The 24,703-nt window shown below is 40.6% G+C and overlaps 1 protein-coding gene across 1 annotated transcript in view; it reads left to right on the forward strand.

Moving 5' to 3' along the window:
* Positions 1 to 24,703, forward strand: part of PRELID2 (PRELI domain containing 2) — an 88,387-nt gene that overhangs the window by 37,108 nt on the left and 26,576 nt on the right. Inside the window, exon 5 of the mRNA XM_082836006.1 lies at positions 15,100 to 15,205. Within this exon, the coding sequence (XP_082692132.1) occupies positions 15,100 to 15,205 (106 nt within the window). The remainder of the gene's footprint in view (positions 1 to 15,099; positions 15,206 to 24,703) is intronic.

The following is a 24,703-nucleotide window of genomic DNA, read 5'->3' on the forward strand; positions in this document are numbered from 1 at the left end:
GAGGCCACAGCAGTGAGAGGCCCGCGTACCGCAAAAATAAATAAATAAATAGATAAGAATTTTGAAACAGGGACAGTGGAGCATTCAACTGAGTGTGTAGCCCTTCTGATAGCTGAGCCCTGTGCCACCCCGTAGAACATACATCCTTGAAGCCAGCCTGAATGGGATGCACGTGCTGGTGGGCCCGATATCCCAAGACAAGCCTCCAGTTGGACCAGTTCACAGACTTGTGTATTTTGAAGCTTTGTCCACCACTTAGGATGCCAGTAAGCTTGCACTGAATAGGCACATTTCTAGGAGGCAGGATTGTGGGAAGGGACACAGGAGCTGATGTTACCTGTATGAATTCAAAAAGTGGTCATACCAGTTACTTTGGGTGACCTTAGCAAGTTTGCCACTCGGAACCTCAGTTTTTTCATCTGTAAAATGAGGTTAGCATTATCTACCTCATAAGATAGATAGTGAGAATTAACTGAAATGTGTATATAAAAGACTTAATACAGTGCTTCTGCACGGTAGGCTATTAATAAGATAGATTGTGAGAATGAATGCTATGTTTTAAGAGATTGAGCCACCCTGCCCTGTAATGTTTACCCACATTGGACTGCTAGGCTCCTGAGATCCACCGTTTACTTACTCCCTGTTCCTGCTCCTGGTTAATCATTTAGGCCGCAACCCAGTGGTTCCTGGGGTGGGTTAAAGGAGAGCCGCTCAGAGGGAAAGGGCTTTAGGAGTGAAGGTTATAGAGACCAGCAGGGTGTTTGGTCTCTGTGGCCGCTGTGCTGGGTGTGTGACATGTGATAGCAGGGAGGGAGGGAAGGCTGGAAAGATGGAGGGTTCTGGAGCTCCGAGGGCCTTGAATGCCAGCATGGGGAGGAAGGGACTCCTGGCCAAGTAGTTTATGGGGATTGAGTGCCATCTAGATGCCAGTGAAGTGGAAATACTTTGGAGTTTACTGGAGCTGGATTTGTACTGTGGGCATTTAACTTCCCAGACACTGTGCCCTTCTTTCTGCAAATGGGAATCATAGTGATGGTAGTGGTAAATAGCATTATTACTACCAGTGTTAGTATGATTAACTAACATGTATCGAATGCTTACGCACATTACCTTGAGTGCTTCACACCTATTACCTTATTCACCTTTGGAACAAAGTTTGAGTAGGTGTGATTAACCCCGTTTTACAGAGGAGACTGGGCTTCAGGAACTTGCCTACGTGGGCGGGTCCCCATTCCGTGTTAGAGAGGAGATGTGAGTCCAAGCCATCTGACTCCAGGAACCATATGCCTAATCATGTCCTGTAAAGATATATATATTTAAAACAGATATATAAAATATAAGAAGGACATGTATAATTATGTGTGTTCGTGTTAAGGCTAAAAAGTGCTTAGCGCTGACGGAGGACCCTGTAAATTGAATTAGGTCTCTGAGGAAGCACAGTTCTGTAAGTGGGTCTGGTAAGCTGGGGGGAGGGACCGCGTGTCCTGGCATGGTGCAGTGCACGCATGGGCAGGGCAGTCTCCGCAGCAGTGTTGGGCCCTGCCTGTCCCTTGGGCCACCCCTCTGTGTGGTTACAGGAGAATGCCGAAAACAGCCTGACTAGAACTGAGATGTCATCACAACAAGCATATCCGTGGAACCATCTTTCCTTCTCAAAGACACTTTAATTAAATTCCCATCGTGAAAACAATTGGGCAAGATTTGCCATACCCAACCAGTCATTAATTCAGGGGCAGGATCTCATTAAGAGCTTTGCTTTCTGGAAACTGCTGTTTTGAGGATTCAGAGCTGGTGGCTGTGTGCTCTGGGGATTAATTCCAGATCCATGTTTCCTCTGAACTTTTTTATTTCCCCAAATTCAGAAGGAAACACATTTTTAAATGACCCCAGAGTAGGAGACTGATGGTATAAGCTGTCATTCACTGTCACAAAGGTGTTCCTAGCTTTGAGCTGTGCGCTCTGTCATGATTCCATTGTGTTCTGTGTTGAATTCTGTCCGCCCATGGACAAAGCGATAGATGTGAGTCAGGTATAGGCACCATGTGAGTGAGTGAGCCTCCTCTTTGAACACGTTTCCAGATACTGTGCTGGCTTATCTCTCAGCCAGGTGAAGGCTGCCCCCTACTGACACTAGCAAGTGACCTTCTGAGACATTTGGTTCAATTTCCCTGACAGAAGTATTGAGATGTACCACAAATTTCTCTTCTTTGGCTTCTCCCCTCCCCTCCCTCCTCTCTCCATCCTTCTGCCCCTAATGCATTATTGATTTCTTACCATGTGCTAAGTCATTATAATTGGAAATGATTCAATGAAGAAAAAATATATAGGTACAACCATTTAGAAAAACATTTGGCATGTTTTCCCCCGGTTTCTTTTTTTTTTTTTGGCCATGCTGCATGGTATGCCGGATATTAGTTCCCTGACCAGGGATCGAACCTGTGCCCCCCTGCAGTGGAAGTGCAGAGTCTTAACCACTGGACCACCAGGGAAGTCCCGGCATTTTTTAAAAGTTGAAACTGTGCGTGTCCTGTGACCCAGATATTTGACCACTAGACACTCTAGAGACACTTGTGCACATATGTAGCTGGATGCATTATAGATATTTACTTTACAGAACTATTAGTAGCCCCAAACTGAGTCCACATTAAATGTCCATCTTCAGTAGAGTGGATAAATAATATGGAGTATTTTCAAGCAATAGAACAGTATGCAGCAATGAAAACTAACAAACAACAGGTTCATGCAACAGTATGGGTGAATCTCCACTGAGCATGCGGGTTTAATTCCCTGTGCCTTAGTGAACAGTGACAAGATCAGGGTGTGCTTAGAAAGCTGACGGGGCGGGCTTCCCTGGTGGCGCAGTGGTTGAGAGTCCGCCTGCTGATGCAGCGGACGCGGGTTCGTGCCTCGGTCTGGGAAGATCCCACATGCCGCAGAGCGGCTGGGCCCGTGAGCCATGGCCGCTGAGCCTGTGCGTCCGGAGCCTGTGCTCTGCAACGGGAGAGGGGAAAAAAAAAAAGACACAAAGAAATGGAATTACATAGTGTGAGAAAAGGAAAGCCAAGAGGTGATTTAATGAGACTTTAAATGAAGGATAAGTCCGGAGTTAACATGTCCCGGGCCTTCCCTGTTGGCGCAGTGGTAAAGAATCCACCTGCCAATTCAGGGGACATGGGTTCGAGCCCTAGTCTGGGAAGATCCCACATGCCACAGAGCAACGAAGCTCGTGCACCACAACTACTGATCCTGTGCTCTAGATCTCTCAAGCCACAACTACTGAGCCCGTGTACCACAGCTACTGAAGCCCATACACTTAGAGGCCGTGCTCCTCAACAAAGAGAAGCTACCGCAATGAGAAGCCTGCTCGCTGCAACTAGAAGAAAGCCCATGTGCAGCAATGAAGACCCAACGTAGCCAAAAATAAATAAATAAAATAAAATAAAATAAATTTAAAAAAAGTGGCAGGATACACATTTAAAAAAAAGTTAGCAAGTCCCTTTGCTGAAAATGGTTCTTGGTAGCACAGGGCCTTTTAAAGAATAACTTTTTATTTATATATAAATGATCCTCAGGGATTATTAGTGATGTTTTTTGGTGATTGCCAAGTAATACATCTTTATTACAGAAACTAGTAAAAAGAGCAAAGTAAATAAATAACACCTGTAATTCTCATGCCTGGAGAGTCTGTTCATATTTCAGCTCTGTCCATTTTTCTGTCTGTCCGTCCGTCCATCCATCCATCCATCCATCTTTTTCTCTTTCTTTTTTAAAAAAAGAGCTGAGGACTTCCCTGGTGGTGCAGTGGTTGAGAATCTGCCTGCCAATGCCGGGGACACGGGTTCGAGCCCTGGTCTGGGAGGATCCCACATGCTGCGGAGCAGCTAGGCCCGTGTGCCACAACTGCTGAGCCTGCGCTCTGGAGCCCGCAAGCCACAAGTACTGATCCTGTGTGCCACGACTACTGAAGCCTGCGTGCCTAGAGCCCATGCTCTGCAGCAAGAGAGGCCACTGCAATGAGAAGCCCACGCAGTGCAACGAAGAATAGCCCCTGCTCGCCATAACTAGAGAAAGCCTGCACCCAGCAACGAAAAACCCAATGCACCCAAAAAATAAACAAAGAAATTAAAAAATAAAAATAAAAAAGAGCTGAAATTAAACCTGTAAATTGTTGTGTAAGCTGCTGTGTTTTGTGTAGGAACTTAAATGGAGGCTTATCTAGCATGAGGGATTTAGGTTAGCTATGTGTTTTAAGTAGAAAATGTCTGGTGTGCTTTGTCAATGAGTTATTGAGAGAAAGCACAGCAGTTCCTTCTCTGGCAGTCTTAAAATATAGTAGGATAAACTCTCATCTCATTGATGGCAAGGGCCTGACCCTGCTTTACCGCCCTGTTATTCTCTTATATGTGGGCCAGGCCCGAGAGTGCTTTTCTGAGCACCTGCTTCTCCCAAAAGTGGCAGAAAGAAATGTTGGTTAGAATATGATGTGAGACTTTTATTAATCCCTCACCTACGTTTTCCTTGCAGACTGAAGAGTACATTTCTCCTAAGAGTGTAAGAGTGCTCAACTTTTCATTCTGAAATATTAAAATCACTGTAAATTTCTACTCTGACTAATCTGGAACAAAGACAGGAAAGATTAGTGTCACCAGGATATAGTTTTACATGAGCAAATCATTTAAAATAGGCTTAAGTCCAAGGTGGAAGCTGCTTTGCTTAGACTGACTAGTTGCCTAGACTGTTTATGTCATATTGGCTAAGATAACTGTGTTGGGGGGGGAAGGGGAGAGGGGAGAGAGGAGAGGGTAGACAGGAGAGGGTGAGGGAGAGAGAAGTATTCTGAAGGCTTCCTTTCACTATATGCATGATCTAAATGAAGAGGCTACTGCTATTAGAGAATTAGAGACAAGGTCTAATTAAGAGGTTATAGTAGCTATTTTTACCAAAAACACAGCTTTTTGAATTCATAGTTTTCTCAATATATTTCTTAGTGTTAGTGAATGTGCTCATATATACATGTACAAATACACCCAAGTACACCTATGGGAGATTTGGCTTCCATTTCCTTTCCTTAGAGATATAAGAAGGTAGGGGAAGTTTTTTGTTGTTGCGGAATATTTTTGATTGTAAAGAAATTTAATATTAATTTATCCATTTAACAAATACTCATTGAACTCATTGAATGCAGGCACTGTGCCGAAAATGGGGGAGAGGAAGTCATCTAAAAGCATTAAGGAATGGCAACAAGCCTTTTAGTCAATGGTGCACATGTAACTGTTCATCTGTACCTGTTACTTGGTGGCCTCAGGGGCGAAGTCCTTCTTGCCTTCAGGGTAAAGTCTAAACTCCTCAGTCTGGGAATACCATTTGCAATCTGGTCTCCATCTGTCCTTCCAGCCTTATCTCCTAACATCTCCCACACCCACCTTATACTCTAGTCATGTTTATGGGAAAAAATTGATCAAGCCCCTTACTAAGTATTGGGTATTTTCAGATAACTGGCTGCTCTTCAGACATTCTCTGCTCCTTCACACACCTTCTTGTCTGAGGCCTTGTGGTTTTCCTCTGGTAGAATGCTTTGCCTGCATTTGCTGGTGTGACATTCACCCTCTTGTCTATGTGTCTTTCCCACTAGTCAGTGAGATCCTGGAGGACAGAAACTGTCCTTCCCTGTGGGGCTCTTGCACCCAGTAAGGTGCTTAGTAGATAGTAGCCACTCAGGCAGTGTGTATTGAACAAATGAATAAATGAGGCAAAGTCCAGTATCTTGTGGTGATGAACTCCCTCAGCATTGTTTATCTGGGAAGCCTTAATTTCATCTTCATTATTATATTTTTCCATTTTTATTGGAGTATAATTGCTTTACAGTGGTGTGTTAGTTTCTGCTTTATAACAAAGTGAATCAGTTATACATATACATATGTTCCCATATCTCTTCCCTCCTGCGTCTGCCGCCCTCCTGCGTCTCCCTCCCTCCCACCCTCCCTATCCCACCCCTCTAGGTGGTCACAGAGGACCGAGCTGATCTCCCTGTGCTTTGCGGCTGCTTCCCACTAGCTATCTATTTTACGTTTGGTAGTGTATATATGTCCATGCCACTCTCTCACTTTGTCCCAGCTTACCCTTCCCCCTCCCCATATCCTCAAGTCCATTCTCTAGTAGGTCTGTGTCTTTATTCCTGTCTTACCCCTAGGTTCTTCATGACTTTTTTTTCTTAAATTCCATATATATGTGTTAGCATATGGTATTTGTCTTTAGCTTTCTGACTTACTTCACTCTGTATGACAGACTCTGGGTCCATCCACCTCATTACAAATAGCTCAATTTCGTTTCTTTTTATGGCTGAGTAATATTCCATTGTATATATGTGCCACATCTTCTTTATCCATTCATCCGATGATGGACACTTAGGTTGTTTCCATCTCTGGGCTATTGTGAATAGAGCTGCAATGAACATTTTGGTACATGACTCTTTTTGAATTATGGTTTTCTCAGGGTATATGCCCAGTAGTGGGATTCCTGGGTCATATGGTAGTTCTATTTGTAGTTTTTTAAGGAACCTCCATACTGTTCTCCATATTGGCTGTACCAATTCACATTCCCACCAGCAGTGCAAGAGTGTTCCCTTTTCTCCACACCCTCTCCAGCATTTATTGTTTCTAGATTTTTTGATGATGGCCATTCTGACTGGTGTGAGATGATATCTCATTGTAGTTTTGATTTGCATTTCTCTAATGATTAACGATGTTGAGCATTCTTTCGTGTGTTTGTTGGCAGTCTGTATATCTTCTTTGGAGAAATGTCTATTTAGGTCTTCTGCCCATTTTTGGATTGGGTTGTTTGTTTTTTTGTTATTGAGCTGCATGAGCTGCTTGTAAATTTTGGAGATTAATCCTTTGTCGGTTGCTTCATTTGCAAATATTTTCTCCCATTCTGAGGGTTGTCTTTTGGTCTTGTTTATGGTTTCCTTTGCTGTGCAAAAGTTTTTAAGTTTCATTAGGTCCTGTTTGTTTATTTTTGTTTTTATTTCCATTTTTCTAGGAGGTGGGTCAAAAAGGATCTTTCTGTGATTTATGTCATAGAGTGTTCTGCCTATGTTTTCTTCTAAGAGTTTGATAGTTTCTGGCCTTACATTTAGGTCTTTAATCCATTTTGAGCTTATTTTTGTGTATGGTGTTAGGGAGTGATCTAATCTCATACTTTTACATGTATCTGTCCAGTTTTCCCAGCACCACTTATTGAAGAGGCTGTCCTTTCTCCACTGTATATTCCTGCCTCCTTTATCAAAGATAAGGTGACCATATGTGTGTGGGTTTATCTCTGGGCTTTCTATCCTGTTCCATTGATCTATCTTTCTGTTTTTGTGCCAGTACCATACTGTCTTGATTACTGTAGCTTTGTAGTATAGTCTGAAGTCAGGGAGCCTGATTCCTCCAGCTCCGTTTTTCGTACTCAAGATTGCTTTGGCTATCGGGGTCTTTTGTGTTTCCCTACAAATTGTGAAAGTTTTTGTTCTAGTTCTGTGAAAAATGTCAGTGTTGGTTTGATAGGGATTGCATTGAATCTGTAGATTGCTTTGGGTAGTAGAGTCATTTTCACAATGTTGGTTCTTCCAATCCAAGAACATGGTATATCTCTCCATCTATTTGTATCATTTTTAACTTCTTTCATCAGTGTCTTATAATTTTCTGCATACAGGTCTTTTGTCTCCTTAGGTAGGTTTATTCCTAGATATTTTATTCTTTTTGTTGCAATGGTAAATGGGAGTGTTTTCTTGATTTCAGTTTCAGATTTTTCCTCATTAGTGTATAGGAATACCAGAGATTTCTGTGCATTAATTTTGTATCCTGCTACTTTACCAAATTCATTGATTAGCTCTAGTAGTTTTCTGGTAGCATCTTTAGGATTCTCTATGTATAGTATCATGTCATCTGAAACAGTGACAGCTTTACTTCTTCTTTTCTGATTTGGATTCGTTTTATTTCCTTTTCTTCTCTTATTGCTGTGGCTAAAACTTCCAAAACTATGTTGAATAAGAGTGGTGAGAGTGGGCAGCCTTGTTTTGTTCCTGGTTTTAGTGGAAATGCTTTCAGTTTTTCACCATTGAGGACGATGTTGGCTGTGGGTTTGTCATATATGGCCTTTATTATGTTGAGGAAAGTTCCCTCTATGCCTACTTTCTGCAGGGTTTTTTTTTTTTATCATAAATGGGTGTTGAATATGGTCGAAAGCTTTCTCTGCATCTATTGAGATGACCATATGGTTTTTCTCCTTCAGTTTGTTAATATGGTGTATCACATTGATTGATTTGCGTATATTGAAGAATCCTTGCATTCCTGGAATAAACCCCACTTGATCATGGTGTATGATCCTTTTAATGTGCTGTTGGATTCTGTTTGCTAGTATTCTGTTGAGGATTTTTGCATCTGTGTTCATCAGTGATATTGGCCTGTAGTTTTCTTTCTTTGTGACATCCTTGTCTGGTTTTGGTATCAAGGTGATGGTGGCCTTGTAGAATGAGTTTGGGAGTGTTCCTCCCTTTGCTATATTTTGGAAGAGTTTGAGAAGGAAAGGTGTTAGTTAGCTTTTCTCTAAATGTTTGATAGAATTTGCCTGTGAAGCCATCTGGTTCTGGGCTTTTGTTTGTTGGAAGATTTTTAATCACAGTTTCAATTTCAGTGCTTGTGATTGGTCTGTTCATATTTTCTATTTGTTCCTGATTTAGTCTTGGCAGGTTGTGCGTTTCTAAGAATTTGTCCATTTCTTCCAGGCTGTCCATTTTATTGGAATATAGTTGCTTGTAGTAATCTTTCACGATCCTTTGTATTTCTGCAGTGTCAATTTTTACTTCCCCTTTTTCATTTCTAATTCTATTGATTTGAGTCTCCTTTTTTCTCTTGATGAGTCTTGCTAATGGTTTATCAATTTTGTTTATCTTCTCAAACAACCAGCTTTTAGTTTTATTGATCTTTGCTATCATTTCCTTCATTTCTGTTTTATTTCTGATCTGATCTTTATGATTTCTTTCCTTCTGCTAACTTTGAGGTTCTTTTGTTCTTCTTTCTCTAATTGGTTTAGGTACAAGGTTAGGTTGTTTATTCGAGGTGTTTCCTGTTTCTTAAGGTAGGATTGTATTGCTATAAACTTCTCTCTTAGAACTGCTTTTGCTGCATACCATACGTTTGGGGTCCTCGTGTCTCCATTGTCATTTGTTTCTCCGTATTTTTTTATTTCTTGATTTCTTCAGTGATCACTTCGTTATTAAGTAGTGTATTGTTTAGCCTCCATGTGTTTGTATTTTTTACAGATCTTTTCCTGTAATTGATATCTAGTCTCATAGCGTTGTGGTCGGAAAAGTTACTTGATACAATTTCAATTTTCTTAAATTTACCAAGGCTTGATTTGTGACCCAGATATGATCTATCCTGTAGAATGTTCCATGAGCACTTGAGAAAAATGTGTATTCTGTTATTTTTGGATGGAATGTCCTATAAATATCAATTAAGTCCATCATGTTTAATGTATCATTTAAGGCTTGTGTTTCCTTATTTATTTTCATTTTGGATGATCTGTCCGTTGGTGAAAGTGGGGTGTTAAAGTCCCCTACTATGAATATGTTACTGTCAGTTTCCGCTTTTATGGCTGTTAGTATTTGCCTTATGTATTGAGGTGCTCATATGTTGGGTGCATAAATATTTACAATTGTTATATATTCTTCTTGGATCAATCCCTTAATCATTATGTAGTGTCCTTCTTTGTCTCTTCTAATAGTCTTTATTGTAAAGTGCATTTTGTCTGATATGAGAATTGCTACTCCAGCTTTCTTTTGGTTTCCATTTGCATAGAATATCTTTTTCCATTCCCTTACTTTCAGTCTGTATGTGTCCCTAGGTCTGAAGTGGATCTCTTGTAGACAGCATATATATGGGTCTTGTTTTTGTATCCATTCAGCCAATCTGTGTCTTTTGGTGGGAGCATTTAGTCGTTTTATATTTAAGGTAATTATCGATATGTATGTTCCTATTCCCATTTTCTTAATTGTTTAATTTTTGACAGCTTGATTAATATGTGTCTTGGCGTATTTCTCCTTGGATTTATCTTGTATGGGACTCTGTGTGCTTCCTGGAATTGATTAACTATTTCCTTTCCCATATTAGGGAAGTTTTCAACTATAATCTCTTCAAAAATTTTCTCAGTCCCTTTCTTTTTCTCTTCTTCTTCTGGAACCCCTATAATTCGAATGTTGGTGTGTTTAATGTTTTCCCAGAGATCTCTGAGACTGTCCTCAGTTCTTTTCATTCTTTTTTCTTTATTCTGCTCTGCCGTAGTTATTTCCACTATTTTATCTTCCAGGTCACTTATCTGTTCTTCTGGCTCAGTGATTCTGCTATTGATCCTATCTAGAGTATTTTTAATTTCATTTATTGTGTTGTTCATTTTTGCTTGTTTCATCTTTAGTTCTTCTAGGTCCTTGTTAAATGTTTCTTGCATTTTGTCTATTCTATTTCCAAGATTTTGGATCATCTTTACTATCATGATTCTGAATTCTTTTTCAGGTAGACTTCCTATTTCCTCTTCATTTGTTAGGTCTGGTGGGTTTTTATCTTGCTCCTTCATCTGATGTGTGTTTTTCTGTCTTCTCATTTTGCTTATCTTACTGTGTTTGTCGTCTCCTTTTTTCAGGTTGCAGGTTCGTAGTTCCCGTTGTGTTTTGTGTCTGTCCCCAGTGGCTAAAGTTGGTTCAGTGGGTTGTGTAGGCTTCCTGGTAGAGGGGACTAGTGCTTGTGTTTTGGTGGTTGAGGCTGGATCTTGTCTTTCTGGTGGGCAGGTCCACGTCTGGTGGTGTGTTTTGGGGTGTCTGTGGACTTACTATGATTTTAGGCAGCGTCTCTGCTAATGGTTGGGGTTTTGTTCCTGTCTTGCTAGTTGTTTGGCATAGGACGTCCAGCACTGTAGCTTGCTGGTCGTTGAGTGAAGCTGGGTGTTGGTGTTGAGATGCAGATCTCTGGGAGATTTTCACCATTTGATATTACGTGGAGTTGGGAGGTCTCTTGTGGACCAATGTCCTGAGGTTGGCTCTCGAACCTCAGAGGCAGAGCACTGACTCCTGGCTGCAGCACCAAGAGCCTTTCATCCACATGGCTCAGAAAAAAAGGGAGATAAAATAGAAAGAAAGAAAGAAAGAAAGAGGATAAAACAAAATAAAATAACGTAAGGTAAAATAAAATAAAGTTATTAAAGTAAAAGATAATTATTAAGAAAAGTTTTTTAAAAAGTAAAAAAGACAAAAGAAAAATGGACAGAAAAAACCCTAGGACAAATGTTGAAAGCAAAGCTGTACAGACAAAATCTCACACAGAAGCATATACATACACACTCTCAAAAAGAGGAAAAGGGGAAAAAATAGTATATCTTGCTCTCACAGTCCACCTCCTCAATGTGGGATGATTCATTGTCTATTCAGGAATTCCACAGATGCAGGGTACATCAAGATGATTGTGAAGATTTAATCCGCTGCTCCTGAGGCTGTTGGGAGAGATTTCCCTTTCTCTTCTTTGATTGTACAGCTCACAGGGGCTCAGCCTTGGATTTGGCCCCGCCTTTGCGTGTAGGTTGCCGGAGGGCATCTGTTCTTCGCTCAGACAGGACGGGGTTAAAGGGGCTCCAGCTCACTCAGGCCAGGCGGAGGGAGGGATACGGAGTGTGGGGCGAGCCTGCGGCGGCAGAGGCCAGTGTGACGTTGCGCCAGCCTGAGGCACGCCGTGCGTTCTCCCAGGGAAGTTGTCCCTGGATCCTGGGACCCTGACAGTGGCGGGCTGCACAGGCTCCCTGGAAGGGAGTGTGGATAGTGACCTGTGCTCACACACAGGCTTCTTGGTGGCGGCAACAGCAGCCTTAGCGTCTCGTGCCCGTCTCTGGGTTCTGCGCTGTTAGCTGCAGCTTGCACCCGTCTCTGGACCTCCTTTAAGCAGTGCTCTTAATCCCCTCTCCTCACGTACCAGGAAACAAAGAGCTCACCTTCACTGTTGAAGGATAGTTTTAACAAATACAGTATTCTTGGTTTACAGTTTTTTTTTTCTTTAGCGCTTTGAATATATCATACCAATTTTTTGTGAACTACTAAGTTTCTCCTGAGAAATCGCTGAAAATTTTATGTGGGCTCCCTTGTATGTGACAAGTTGCTTTTTTTCTTGCTGCTTTCAAGATTCTCTCTCATTGTCTGCGACTTGATGATTTGATTATAAAAGTCTTGATGTGGGTCTCTTTAGGATTTATCCTCTTTGGCATCATTGAGCTTCTTGAATTTGGATGTCCATTTTCTTCCTCAAATTTGGGAAGTTTTCTGCCATTATTTTTTCAAATAGGCTTTTTGCTTCTTTCTTTCTCTCCTCTCCTTCTGGCACTCCCGTTATGTGCACATTGACCACTTCATGATGTCCTGTAAGTCCATTAGGCCATCTTAACTTTTCTTCATTCTTTTTTCTTTTTCATTTTTCATTCTCCTCTGACTCAGTAATTTTAAATGACTTGTCTTCAAGTTCACTGATTCTTTCTGCTGCTTGATCAGATCTGGTGTTTAACCCTTCTAGTGAATTTTTCAGTTTTTATATTTTATTCTTCCGTTTCTGGATTACTGTTTTTTTTTTTTTTTCTTAAAATTAGTTTCTGTCTCTTTGTTGAGATTCTTATTTTGTTCATTCCTCATTTTCCTGATTTCATTTAGTTGTCTACCTCTGTTCTCTTTTAACTCATTGACCATCTTTCATGTGGTTATTTTGAATTCTTTGTCAGGTAATTAATAGATTTCTATTTCTTTAGGATTGGTTTCCAGAGATTTATCTTGTTATTTTGGTTGGGCCTTGTTTCCTTGTTTCTTTGTTTACTTTGTGATCTTTTGTTGAGACTTGGGCATTTGAAAAGACAGCCACCTCTCCCAACCTCTGCAGACTGGCTTTGTGCAGGGGAAGACCTTCACCCATCAGCCTGGGTAGAGATTTTGCGGGGGGGTGGCCCTCATGTCTTTTGTGAGGATGTTTCTCTTTGGGGCTTGTGTGTGTAATTTTCCAGTTAGAAGGTTTGCCCCTGTTATCAAGAGCTCATATTCTCTTGCTCCCCCTGGTGTCTGTTTGTGGTACTGCAGATTCTTTGGTGCTATAACAAGCCACCATGCTTGCTTTTCTTAGCAGCCCCTAGACATCCAAAGTATGCTGCTGTTCCCTTCAGCCTTCTGAGTCAGGCAAGACAGAAACCAGTTCCTTGGACAGCCCACTGTAAAGTCAGAATGTTAGCTGTACATTCTGCTCTTTTCTTTCCTTTCAAGGAGAAGCCAGGAGACAGGGTTTTTTTCCTGATTGTGGTGCCCTGTGCTGGGTGGATGGGGGACTGTGGCAGGTAAATGCAGCAAACATTTTTGTTCACTTCAATGTGGCTCTGCTTGGCTTTGTACTTGCCTGGGGTGCTGCAGTCTCTTAGCTGGTTTATGCACTTCTCATAAAGGCAACTTGGCCCATAAGTTGGGGTCTCTGTGGGGGAATGAGGGCCTGGGGCTTCCTATCCTGCCATCTTTATGACATCACTCTCAAGTGTTATTCAAATCTTTGCTTTATGAAATGGAGATAATTAATATTGGTAGAACTTTTTTTATTTTTAATAAATGTATTTATTTATTTATTTTTGGCTGTGTTGGGTCTTCGTTGCTGTGTGCGGGCTTTCTCTAGTTGCAGTGAGTGGGGGCTACTCTTCATTGCGGTGCACTGGCTTCTCATTGCGGTGGCTTCTCTTGTTATGGAGCATGGGCTCTAGGTGCATGGGCTTCTGTAGTTGTGGCACACGGGCTTCAGTAGTTGTGGCTCGCGGGCTCTAGAGCGTAGGCTCAGTAGTTGTGGCACACAGGCTTAGTTGCTCCATGGCATGTGGGATCTTCCTGGACCAGGGCTCAAACCCGTGTCCCCTTCACTGGCAGGCAGATTCTTAACCACTGTGCCACCAGGGAAGTCCCAATATTGGTAGAACTTTAAATAGGTTAGTGGCACATATAATCTGTCTCACCTCCTTTTCTAATCAAAGATTAAAGAAGTCATTCCAGGCTTCTTTCCTGTCTCTGTCTGTCTCTCTCTCTTTAGTAATGGTGGCTAACATATAATAAGTTCCTTACTTTGTGTCAGGAACTGTTCATGTTCCTGTTGTATGTATTAATTCATTTACTTCTGACACTAGTTGTAAAAGGAAGATACTATAATTATTCCCAATTTTCATGGGAAGAAACTGAGTTAAGAGAATCTAAGTAATTTACCTGAGGTCATACAGCTGATTATTGTCTCATACTCAATTTTAACAAGACATTTTGTAGCATGGAATGAGAAATATATATATATAAATACACACATATATATATATATATATTTACTTAGAATAAGTTAAATTTATTTATTTTGGGTCAGGTAGAGATTCTTAAAGTTTGTTGACTGTCCTGACTATTACAGTTTGATCATTGAATTATTTGTTAGGTATAAATAAAAATTCTGTCTTCTGCAGTTTTTATAAACAGCATAATGTACCCATGTGTTTTCTCTTCTTTCCAGCTTTATTGAGATGTAAGTGACATGTAATATTGTGTGAGTTTAAGATGTACAGTGTAATGATTTGATATATGTATATATTGTAAAATAATTATTACAATAAGGTTATTTAACACATCCATTACCTCACATAGTTACAGTTTGTGTGTGTGATGAGAACTTTTAAAATCTACTTTCTTAGCAACTTGAAATGAATAGTCTTTAATTTGAATATAATACGTTGCTTATATTATATAAACTGGAAGTCTCCTTTTGATAAAATCTTTGTTGTAATAGGCAATTATTGAATTATTATGGATATTATTTTGTGTTGATTATAAGTGGTAATAATGCTGTTGGAAATCCCTATAATTTAAATATTCAAATATAGAATGACACCAAAGGTGACACCAATGACACCAAACGTGTGTGTGTGTGTGTGTGTGTGTGTGTATATATATATATATTTTTTTTTTAATTTTTATTGGAGTATAGTTGCTTTACAACGTTGTGTTACAAAGATGTATATTTTTGTTTTTTGCAGGACAGAGTTCATTCAAAAAGGCAGGATTTCAATCACAGGGGCTGGTTTTCTCAACTGCGTTTTGGAAACTTTTGCCAGCACATTTTTAAGACAGGGTGCCCAGAAGGTAAGCTTCTTTTCACTTTGAACCAACGTTAATTTTAAGAAACCATGGAGATTCCCACTGGGTTCTTGAACAAGGCTCATGAACAGACAAAACAAGAAAAATATACAATTAATAAATGTATGCAAAGATAATTACCCTCACTAATTATTACATAAATCCAAATCAAAGTAAAACTGAAGTGCCATTTGTGGCTCATTAAGTTAAAAACATGCCAATGAAGACTATGTGACAATATGGGAATACGTATAGTCTAATAAAGAGAAATAATCCGAATGAATAATTATATTTACTGTATATACAATGTGATGACAGCTATTTAGTAAAAAAGATACTAATAGCTAATATTTACGGAGTGCTTACCGTGTGCTACTCACTAAAAAGAATATTTAATCATCAATTCATTTAATGCTCGCAAACCTTGGAAATAGCTGTTATTGTTGTCCTGATATTCTGGACAAAGAAGACACAGAGCTCTGGAGCTGCTGATTGTCTTTTATTGTGGTTTTCAAGCTGTATACTTGTGGGCGCTTAGGCTTCCATGAATGTTATTCAGAGGCCACCTTGAAGTTCTAAGGTCCTGTGTTAACCCTGTGTTTTAAGTAGTGCTATTCTTTTTTTCATCTGTTTTATATAGTATTACATAAGAGACTCATATATCCTGTTTTCTTGCCTAGGAAAGTCCATTTCTTATGCACCTTTATATGCCTAGTATAGGTGTTCCAAAATATTTTAAAATTATTTTATTAGTATTTGTTTTATTTATTATATTTAAAAATTATTTGTCATTATTATTGTTATTAATTATGTTGGTGAACATAATCACTTATTTCCAGGGTTTACGCAGGTATGATGCATGTTACCTAGTTTTGTTTTGTGGGACAGGCTTAATGGCTGGTCTAAAGAACTATCGTTATGACCTTAGATTTTATGGGTAATAGACCTTGGTTCTTGTTTTACAGATCTAGGTTCAAGAATGAACCTCGACCACAGTGTGTTAATCTGGGAGGCTGAGGGTGATCGATGAATATTTGGTACTTTACTGTACTCCATAGACATACTGTCTAGATTGATGATGTGTTCCTGACCCTGGTGAGCACATCGCCAGGCTGGCCCTGCCTGTGTAAGCCTGGGCTTGAAGTGGATAGTTGAGCTTCTGCAAGGTCTGATGTGACTGTCACTTACTCAGACATTATTGTGGGTTTACCCTGCTATCTGGCAAAATATGCATTTGTAAACAGCCCCATCTTCTGCAAAATTGCACTCTAAAAATAATAGTGCTGATGAGAAGATAACTTTGGTTCTATGTCCCTGACTGAGTTGACTTCTTGGACATTGTTTGTTTATTTATTTATTTATGGGTGCACTGCGTGGCTTGCAGGATCCTAGTACCCCAACCAGGGATTGGACTGTAATCTTTGCAGTGGACGTCAGAGTCCTAACCACTGGACCACCAGGGAATTCCCAGGGACATTGTTTAGATTAAAAGTGGCAAAGTTTTTCTGTAAAGAGCCAGATAGTAAATTTGTTAGACTTTGTGGGCCAATAGGCAAAATCAAGATACTGTATAGGTGCTTTGTAACAAGAGAGAACCAAATGTGCACACATTTTTTATTGACAAAATTAAAATTATAATAATAGTAATTGAGTATAGTTTTTACAATAAAAGTCTACTAAGCATATAATTCTTAAAAGAATGGAATTCTTTTTTGGGGGGAGATAACATCTACCTGAGTTGGGGTTAAAAATTAGTATTCCCTACCATCAAATTGGTTGCCAATGTTCATTTGTAAAAACCATTGTTATCTTGTGGACCATACAAACACAGGTGGTGGCTGGATTTGGCCTGTGGGCTGTAGTTTGCCAGCCCTTGCTTTAGATAAATAAATATTGTTTGTTTAATCCGAGTGGGTCTCTGTTTGACCTGCCCATCATTCTGAAGCTTTTAGTGACTTTTAAACACACAGTGATTGTGTACATTCTGATTCTGTGAGATACATAAAGAGACACTATTATTCCCATTTTATTGATGAGAAATGTCTTGAAGAGGTAAGTGCACCCAGTCTGTAGGTGGCTGCTTGCCCAGAGTCCTTCCTCTTGCAGATATATTTTGAGTACCCGCTTTGTGGGAGGCACTGTGTTGAGTGTGGGCTAAATGGATTTACTCAAGGTCACAGGACTGGCAAAGGGTAGAGACTGGACTCACACCCCCATCTTTTATCACTTACTGTGCCACTCACTGTTCAAGATGTGTTCAGGTGAATGAAGCAGAATGCTAGCCAACTCAGCATCATGTTGTGCTTTAGATGAATTTGTGTTGTGGTCCTACTCCCTCTGTATTTATTAGGGCTCTTTGGTTGCAAATAACAGAAACTACCTTAGGCTAGCTTGATATAGAGCTACAAGGGTGGTGAGGCTGGCAGGCTTCAGAATGGTCTGCCCTGGAACTGAGAGCTGCCAGGAACCCAGGTGGTATTCCTTCTTTAGCACTTGTCCATACGAATATACATCGGCGTTATTCTCTTCTTATGCAGTCTGGCTTTCTCTGCTTCACAGGCTGTATAGTGCCACGTGGGCCTCCGCAGTCCAAGGGTACTGTTATGTAGATTTCTGGCCAACAGAGAGACTGCTTGTTTCTTCCTTTCCAAATTCTCTGGAAGGAACTCTCAGTGGCCTTCCATAGGTCAAACATGGCCAGGAGGGGTGAAGCCAGGTTGTGTAAATATGGCTAATCCTATGTCACAACTACGTGGATCAGTGTTAGGGTGTTAGTTCCCAGGGAAAGGGGTGGTAGAATGGGTAAATACTCCTAAAGTTTTCTGGCATGGTCTTAACAGTAGTACTAGGCTCTTGATGACAGAGTGACAGTTTCATTCATCTTACACCCAGTCCCCCCAACCATAGTACCTAGGACGGTGCTCAGTACATAACGTGGACATGAGTAAAAAGGAAATAGAATGCACAGCAAGGTCCACAGCTGGTTTCTGGTGACTTATCTGGAAATCGTTAAGTGACAAAATTTTTAAAGTGAGTAATCCAGTGATTCCTCGGAATTCCCACTTATTTATGCTCAGAAGGAAGAATATATTTTTCCTGCTAGCTTTTGCCTTTTCTGGCTTTACTTTTTTTTTTTTTTTAAAGAGGCTTAGTTTAATTAGTTAGCTTTTCAATTTTAGGAGCCACTCATGCTTAAGTATCTTTTATCTTTTACCCAAGTGGTGATGTTTTCCGGTATCAGCCTGACTTCCTGATAAACCTTCACAGCTGAGCCTGATTAAGTGGTTTCTGTAGAAGTCATCATTAGAGTGTTTTAGGTGACTTTATTTTCAGTTTAGAACTTTATCCCTGAGGCTCTTTAGAGGGGACGTTACCAGATTGATCGTTGGACCATAGCTCAGCAGAAGCCCCCTGCCTCGGTGGTGGCGAAGGTTCTTTTTCCATTTGGATTCAGACAGCCAATAATGAAAGGATGCTGTGACTGAAACAGCACAAATTTTGTTCAATGGCCAGAGACTGGAGAAGCAGGAAATTAGTTCGCAAATCAACTTCTGGGGGTGGGGAGTTGATCAAGGCGAGATTTTTAAAGGCAGGGTTAATGGTGGTGGTGGGTGCGTATGCATTGGTTTTCTGGGAAAAGGCAGGGTTCTTCCTGCAACTGGGTGCCACTTCTTTTTCTTCCTTCTGTGGTCCGGTACTTCCTGTCATGGCACTGGTAGGTGTGTCATTCAGCATGATATTGTTATCATGAGCATATAATGAGGCTCAGGGTCTGCTGGAGGTCAGGTCTTCCACCTTCTTGGATTTGACTCGTTCTAACCAATTCTGGTGGCCTCTTGTTTTTCTGTTCTGGCGGTTTCCTGTAAGACAATATAACACTTCCCTTCCTTCCAGGAAGAGGGCAGGTTAGAGCTTGAGGCTAATAGTCATGGTAACAGTGGTGAAGGTGGGAGCTGTTTTTTTTCCCAGAAAAAGAAAAACTAGGTGCTCACTAAGTACATATATATATATCTGTGTGTATAAATTAAAACCTAGTTCTAGATGTGGACCCCCAAGGTGAGATTGAAACTGTGCAACTCAGACTGGGACTTGAACCCACGGTCATTTTTTTTTTTTTTTTTTGGATATATGCATTCTACTTTAATGATTTTAATTGTGCCCTATGTGACCATGGGAGAGAAGGAGACTAATCTTGAGATGTTATGGAATGCCTTCTTATTTATTTATTTTTTTAACATCTTTATTGGAGTATAATTGCTTTACAATGGTGTGTTAGTTTCTGCTGTATAACAAAGTGAATCAGTTATACATATACATATATCCCCATATCGCCTCCCTCTTGCATCTCCCTCCCACCCTCCCTAGTCCACCCCTCTAGGTGGTCACAAAGGACTAAGCTGATCTCCCTGTGCTATGTGGCTGCTTCCCACTAGCTATCTGTTTTACATTTGGTAGTGTATATATGTCCATGCCACCCTCTTACTTCTTCCCAGCTTACCCTTCCCCCTCCCCATGTCCTCAAGTCCATTCTCTACGTCTGCGTCTTTATTCTTGTCCTGCCCCTAGGTTCGTCATACCCTTTTTTTTTTTTTTAGATTCCACATATATGTGTTAGCATATGGTATTTGTTTTTCTCTTTCTGACTTACTCTGTATGACAGACTCTAGGTCCATCCACCTCACTACAAATAACTCAATTTCGTTTCTTTTTATGGCTGAGTAATATTCCATTGTATATATGTGCCACATCTTTATCCATTCATCTGTCGATGGGCAGTTAGGTTGCTTCCATGTCCTGGCTATTGTAAATAGAGCTGCAATGAACGTTGAACCCACGGTCTTTTAATTGAGATCGCACACCTGGTCTCAGGACTTAATGAAACTCAGATTCTTGATTCTTGTCACAGAAAGAATTCAGTGAGAGACAAAGTGATAGATAAGAAGTGGATTTATTTGAGAGAAACGCGCTCCACAGACAGAGTGTGGGCCGTCTCAGAAGGTGAGAGAGACCAGGGTACGGGGTTTGTCAGTGTTTATGGGGGTGGATAATTTCATAGGCTAATGAGTGGTAGGAGTATTTCAGCTGTTATGGGGAAGGAGTGGGGAATTGGACCATGGCCCACTTTTTGACCTTTTATGGTTGGCCTTGGAACTGTCATGGCGCCTGTGGGTTTGTCATTTAATGTGCTGATGTGTTACAGTGAGTGTATCCTGAGGCTCAGAATCTACTGCAAGTCGAATCTTCTGCCATCTTGGACCTAGTTAGTTCTCACCAGTTTTTGTCATGTCCTATGGCTGTCTTTCTTTTAAAGGTTGTGCCCTGCCCCCTTCCCTCTTGTTTCAGGATCACTTCTGATTTTGTTCCTCTGGGGGCTTGTTCAACTGCTTTTCTCTTTTCCCTTTACCACTTTGAGGTGACTTGCAATTCGGGGGCCTTTCTGACACAGAACGTTGCTACTATGAACAAAGGTGAATAAATATCTGTTTAAATCTCTGCTTTCAGTTCTTTGCTGGATTATATGGTAATCCTGTGTTTAATTTTTCAAGGAAACTTCCTGAAAGTTTCTTTTTGAGATAGCTGTCTATCTTTGTCCATGACAGCAACGGACAGTATCATTACTGTGTATTTTTCTCATACAGTGGACAAGTAGTATGCTAGTTGTCAAATACATATTTTGCCATATACATACAGATACCCATGCCTCCAGGTAAGCAAGCCCTCAAAAAACTGACTAAGGAAACAGAGGAAGATCTGAAGGAAAATAGAGATTGGTGGAAATCTGGGAAACATGTAAGGCTTCATACACATTTCTGCAGCCTAGGGGAGTGGCCAGCAACTGTGAAGCAGAGCTGGTTGTAACCCACGCCAGCCAAGTCTAACCTCAGGGATCCTCAGAACAGGAAACAGAGATCAGGATATTACCTGGGGCAGACATGGCTCTGCAGGTGCTCCCCAATTCTGGGAAGGCAACCCTCAGGCCAGTGTTGCTTAGTCTTTTTTCCATTATCACCCCCCAACTAAGGATCCTTTGTAGACTTTTTTTCCTAATTGTCCCCCCCACCCAATGTTAATACTGATATCCTATAGTATTATCCTATAATTATGATAAATATCCTAATTATCTGTTTATACACTGTATTATATCTTTGCTATATACATAAAAAGCGCAAGATATTTTTCACTTCCATGAACAAATTGTCACCTGGTTTCAGTATTGTCCCCACTGAGAAAGCGTGCTTTATACTGCATTGGGTGTGACTGTCGTTTGTAGTTTTTGTCTCCGTCTCTCCAGATCAAAACAAAACAATCACCAGTTCATCCCCCACTCCCCTACCACCCCCCAAATTCCAAACAAAAATCAAAAGAACTATTTGGTGAACTCCCATGTGGTTCTTGTAAATCCCACATTTTACTTTTCTGGGAGAGGTGCAGGAGATAATACGGGTGATAACAGTCTTGTCATGCAAGAGTTCTTTTTTTAGTCCAGTTGTCTGAGTACTTCGGGATGACTACAAATGCTGCGGAAATGCAGGGCCTTCATTATGTACTCACACAGAGATTTTTTTTTTAAGTTTATGAAATACATTTTCAATGTGTGATAAAATAATTTGTTATTTCCGCCACTCTCCTGGCAAGGCCCCCTTATTGGTTCCATCATTATTCTTATTGTGTTGATTGGGAGGCTGAAGCAGAAAGAGATTGAATTCAACAGCATGGGAAATATTTGTCACTGAAACAATGTGGGCAAGTCAAACAACTTGTGCATCTTTTTAAAGAAGGTCTGGCCTAGACATGTTATGGCTAAAGAGATCTGAATATGCTGCTTCCATAGGGTGTGTGCTTATTTGAGCCTTATGAAATCCATTTTAATAGTGGAAGATAATTCTTTGAGACAGAAGATACTGTTCTTGTATATATACTAGTATATATATATGTATACTAGTGTACATATATGTATGTTGTGTGTGTGTATATATACTGGATGCATGTATGTGGATATACGGATATATACACACATACACACTATATGCTATATGTATATAGTGTAGTATATTCAGGTACTATATATGTAGTCCAAATGGGCATTGGAAGAATCTGTTGCATCATTTTTTTAAGCTAACTGTATTAGTTCTCTGTTGCTGTGTAACAGACTACCCCAACACTCCACAGCTTGCAGCAGCACACGTTCATTGTCTCTCAGTTTCTGTGGGTCAGGAGTCTGGCATGACTTAGTTGGGTGCTCAGCCTTATGGTTGCACAAGGATGTAATCAAGTTGTTGGCTGGGGCTGCGATCTCATCTGAAGGCTCCATGGAGAGGATTCAGTTCCAAACGCTCACGTGGTTGCTGGTAGGATTCTGCCGGCCTCCCTTGGTTCCTTGCCATGTGGGCCTTTCTATACGGCATCTCACAACATGGCAGCAAGCAAGAGGGAGGACAAGAGGGTGCAAGGAAGGCAAAAGCCATAGTTTTTTTGTTTCCTAATCACAGCAGTGACATCCCTTTATTTTCTGTGTTCTGTTCATGAGGAGCAAGTCACCAGGTGTAGCCCACAGTCAAGGGAAGGGGTTACACAAGGGCATAAATACCAAGAGGTCAGGAACACTAGGAGCAGTGTCGGCATTGCCTGTCGTACTGACCTAAGCAGATGGGTATATGCCAGGTTGTATGTACAGCTGTTAACGTCTTTTTGGTACCTATTGGGAATGGTGAGGGTCAGCTGCACCCTCATAACCTCACTACCAGCTTATGAAAAAGTTCTGCAACACACACAGATGCTTTGTTAATCATTTACAAGGAGACCCAAAGTAGCTTCCTGTTCTGTAAGTTTGATTACATCTCCGTCCTTCTGGGTGCTTCGTTCTCTGCAGGCAGAGCTGATGATATTCCAAAGGCAAGATTCAGCTATTTTACAAGTAGCATCAGGTAGCCAGAATCTTCTGTCCAGTGTCTGGCTACAGGACTATTTAGTCATAAACTGTGGGTGCCTTCCCTAAAGTTGGCAGGTGAAGGCATTGCTAACTAGTCTCAAATCCTCATTGCAAGGATGAGTGTCACTCTAGAATTTTGAGCTAATCCCCATCTCTTAAGTTCTACTAATTGAGGTAATGAGAGTCCATTTCTAATATCCATTATGCTAGTTAGCAAGCCAGTGAAAATTCACTATTTTAACATTACTTATGCTAATTATCAAAGCCTCTGGTGGTTGCTGATGAAGATAACTGAGGTTTCTGTACAGTGAAGATTGCTGATTAGAATGCTCATAGCCACCGCCTGGAGTGTGAAGCCTACATTAGGGCAACTTACTACATGGTGTGTAACTTGAGCTAACACATGCACCATAACATTATGCTGCACATGCTAACATACTTTGAAGCAAATTATAGACATCCTATTAATCGTTTTCCACATGCCAACTCCTGAACTAAAAGCCTAGTATGTTCTGCCTTTAGAAAGATTATTCGGTGTGAAACGAGGTTTTGCCTGTGTGCTTAACAAATGTGAAGCTTTAGAGAAGTGCCCCTTGGTACATGATCTGGTTTTCTTATTTCCCAGATGTCACGTCTCACATCTTGGACCCTCAAATCTCTCACCTCTAAAATGGAGTGATAATAATCTTTCACAGGGTTATTTTAAGGGTTATGTGAGGGCATATATATGAAATATGCCTGGCACATAGAAAAACTTAAATAATCACTAGTATTAAGAGAAATTCTCTAATAAGAAATATATATATATATATATATATATATATATATATTTTTTTTTTTTTTTGCTGTACGCAGGCCTCTCACTGCTGTGGCCTCTCCCGTTGCGGAGCACAGGCTCCAGACACGGAGGCTCAGCGGCCATGGCTCACGGGCCCAGCCGCTCCGCGGCATGTGGGACCCTCCCGGACGGGGGCACAAACCTGCGTCCCCTGCATCGGCAGGCGGACCCTCAACCACTGCGCCACCAGGGAAGCCTCAGAAGTATATTTTTTAAGTAAATAGGCTTTTAAATATTTATCCAAACAAAAATTTTACATAGCAGCAGTATGGGTAAGGTTTCGTTTCTTTAAAAATTATTTTTCTAATCATTTTTTAGGTCCATAATTTTATTACTTGTTGTATCTACATTTAACATTTTGATATAGATCCTTCCATATGTCCTTGTGTATGTTTGCATATGTATGTATATGTATTTTTTTTTTGAATAACAAAATTGGAATTGTTCTGTTTATTTAGCCCGACCTTGTCATTTATGGACATACTGTGAACATTTTTCTGTGCCATTACACATTCCTTGGAAACATGATTTTTGATGCTTTCATAATATTCCACTGGCATGATAGCTCTTATTGTTGTTTTCTATTTTTTCACTATTATAGATAATATTATAGTAAATCCATGAATGTAAATATTTGTGTATATTTCTGATCACTTCCTAGGCTAACGAGTGTGCATATTTTAAAGACCTTTGATGTGTAACGCCAATTTGCTTCCAGAAGAATTCTGCCCATTTG

This window comes from Leucopleurus acutus (genome assembly GCF_964270905.1).
Source record: "Leucopleurus acutus genome assembly, chromosome: 3".
Lineage (NCBI taxonomy): Eukaryota > Metazoa > Chordata > Mammalia > Artiodactyla > Delphinidae > Leucopleurus > Leucopleurus acutus.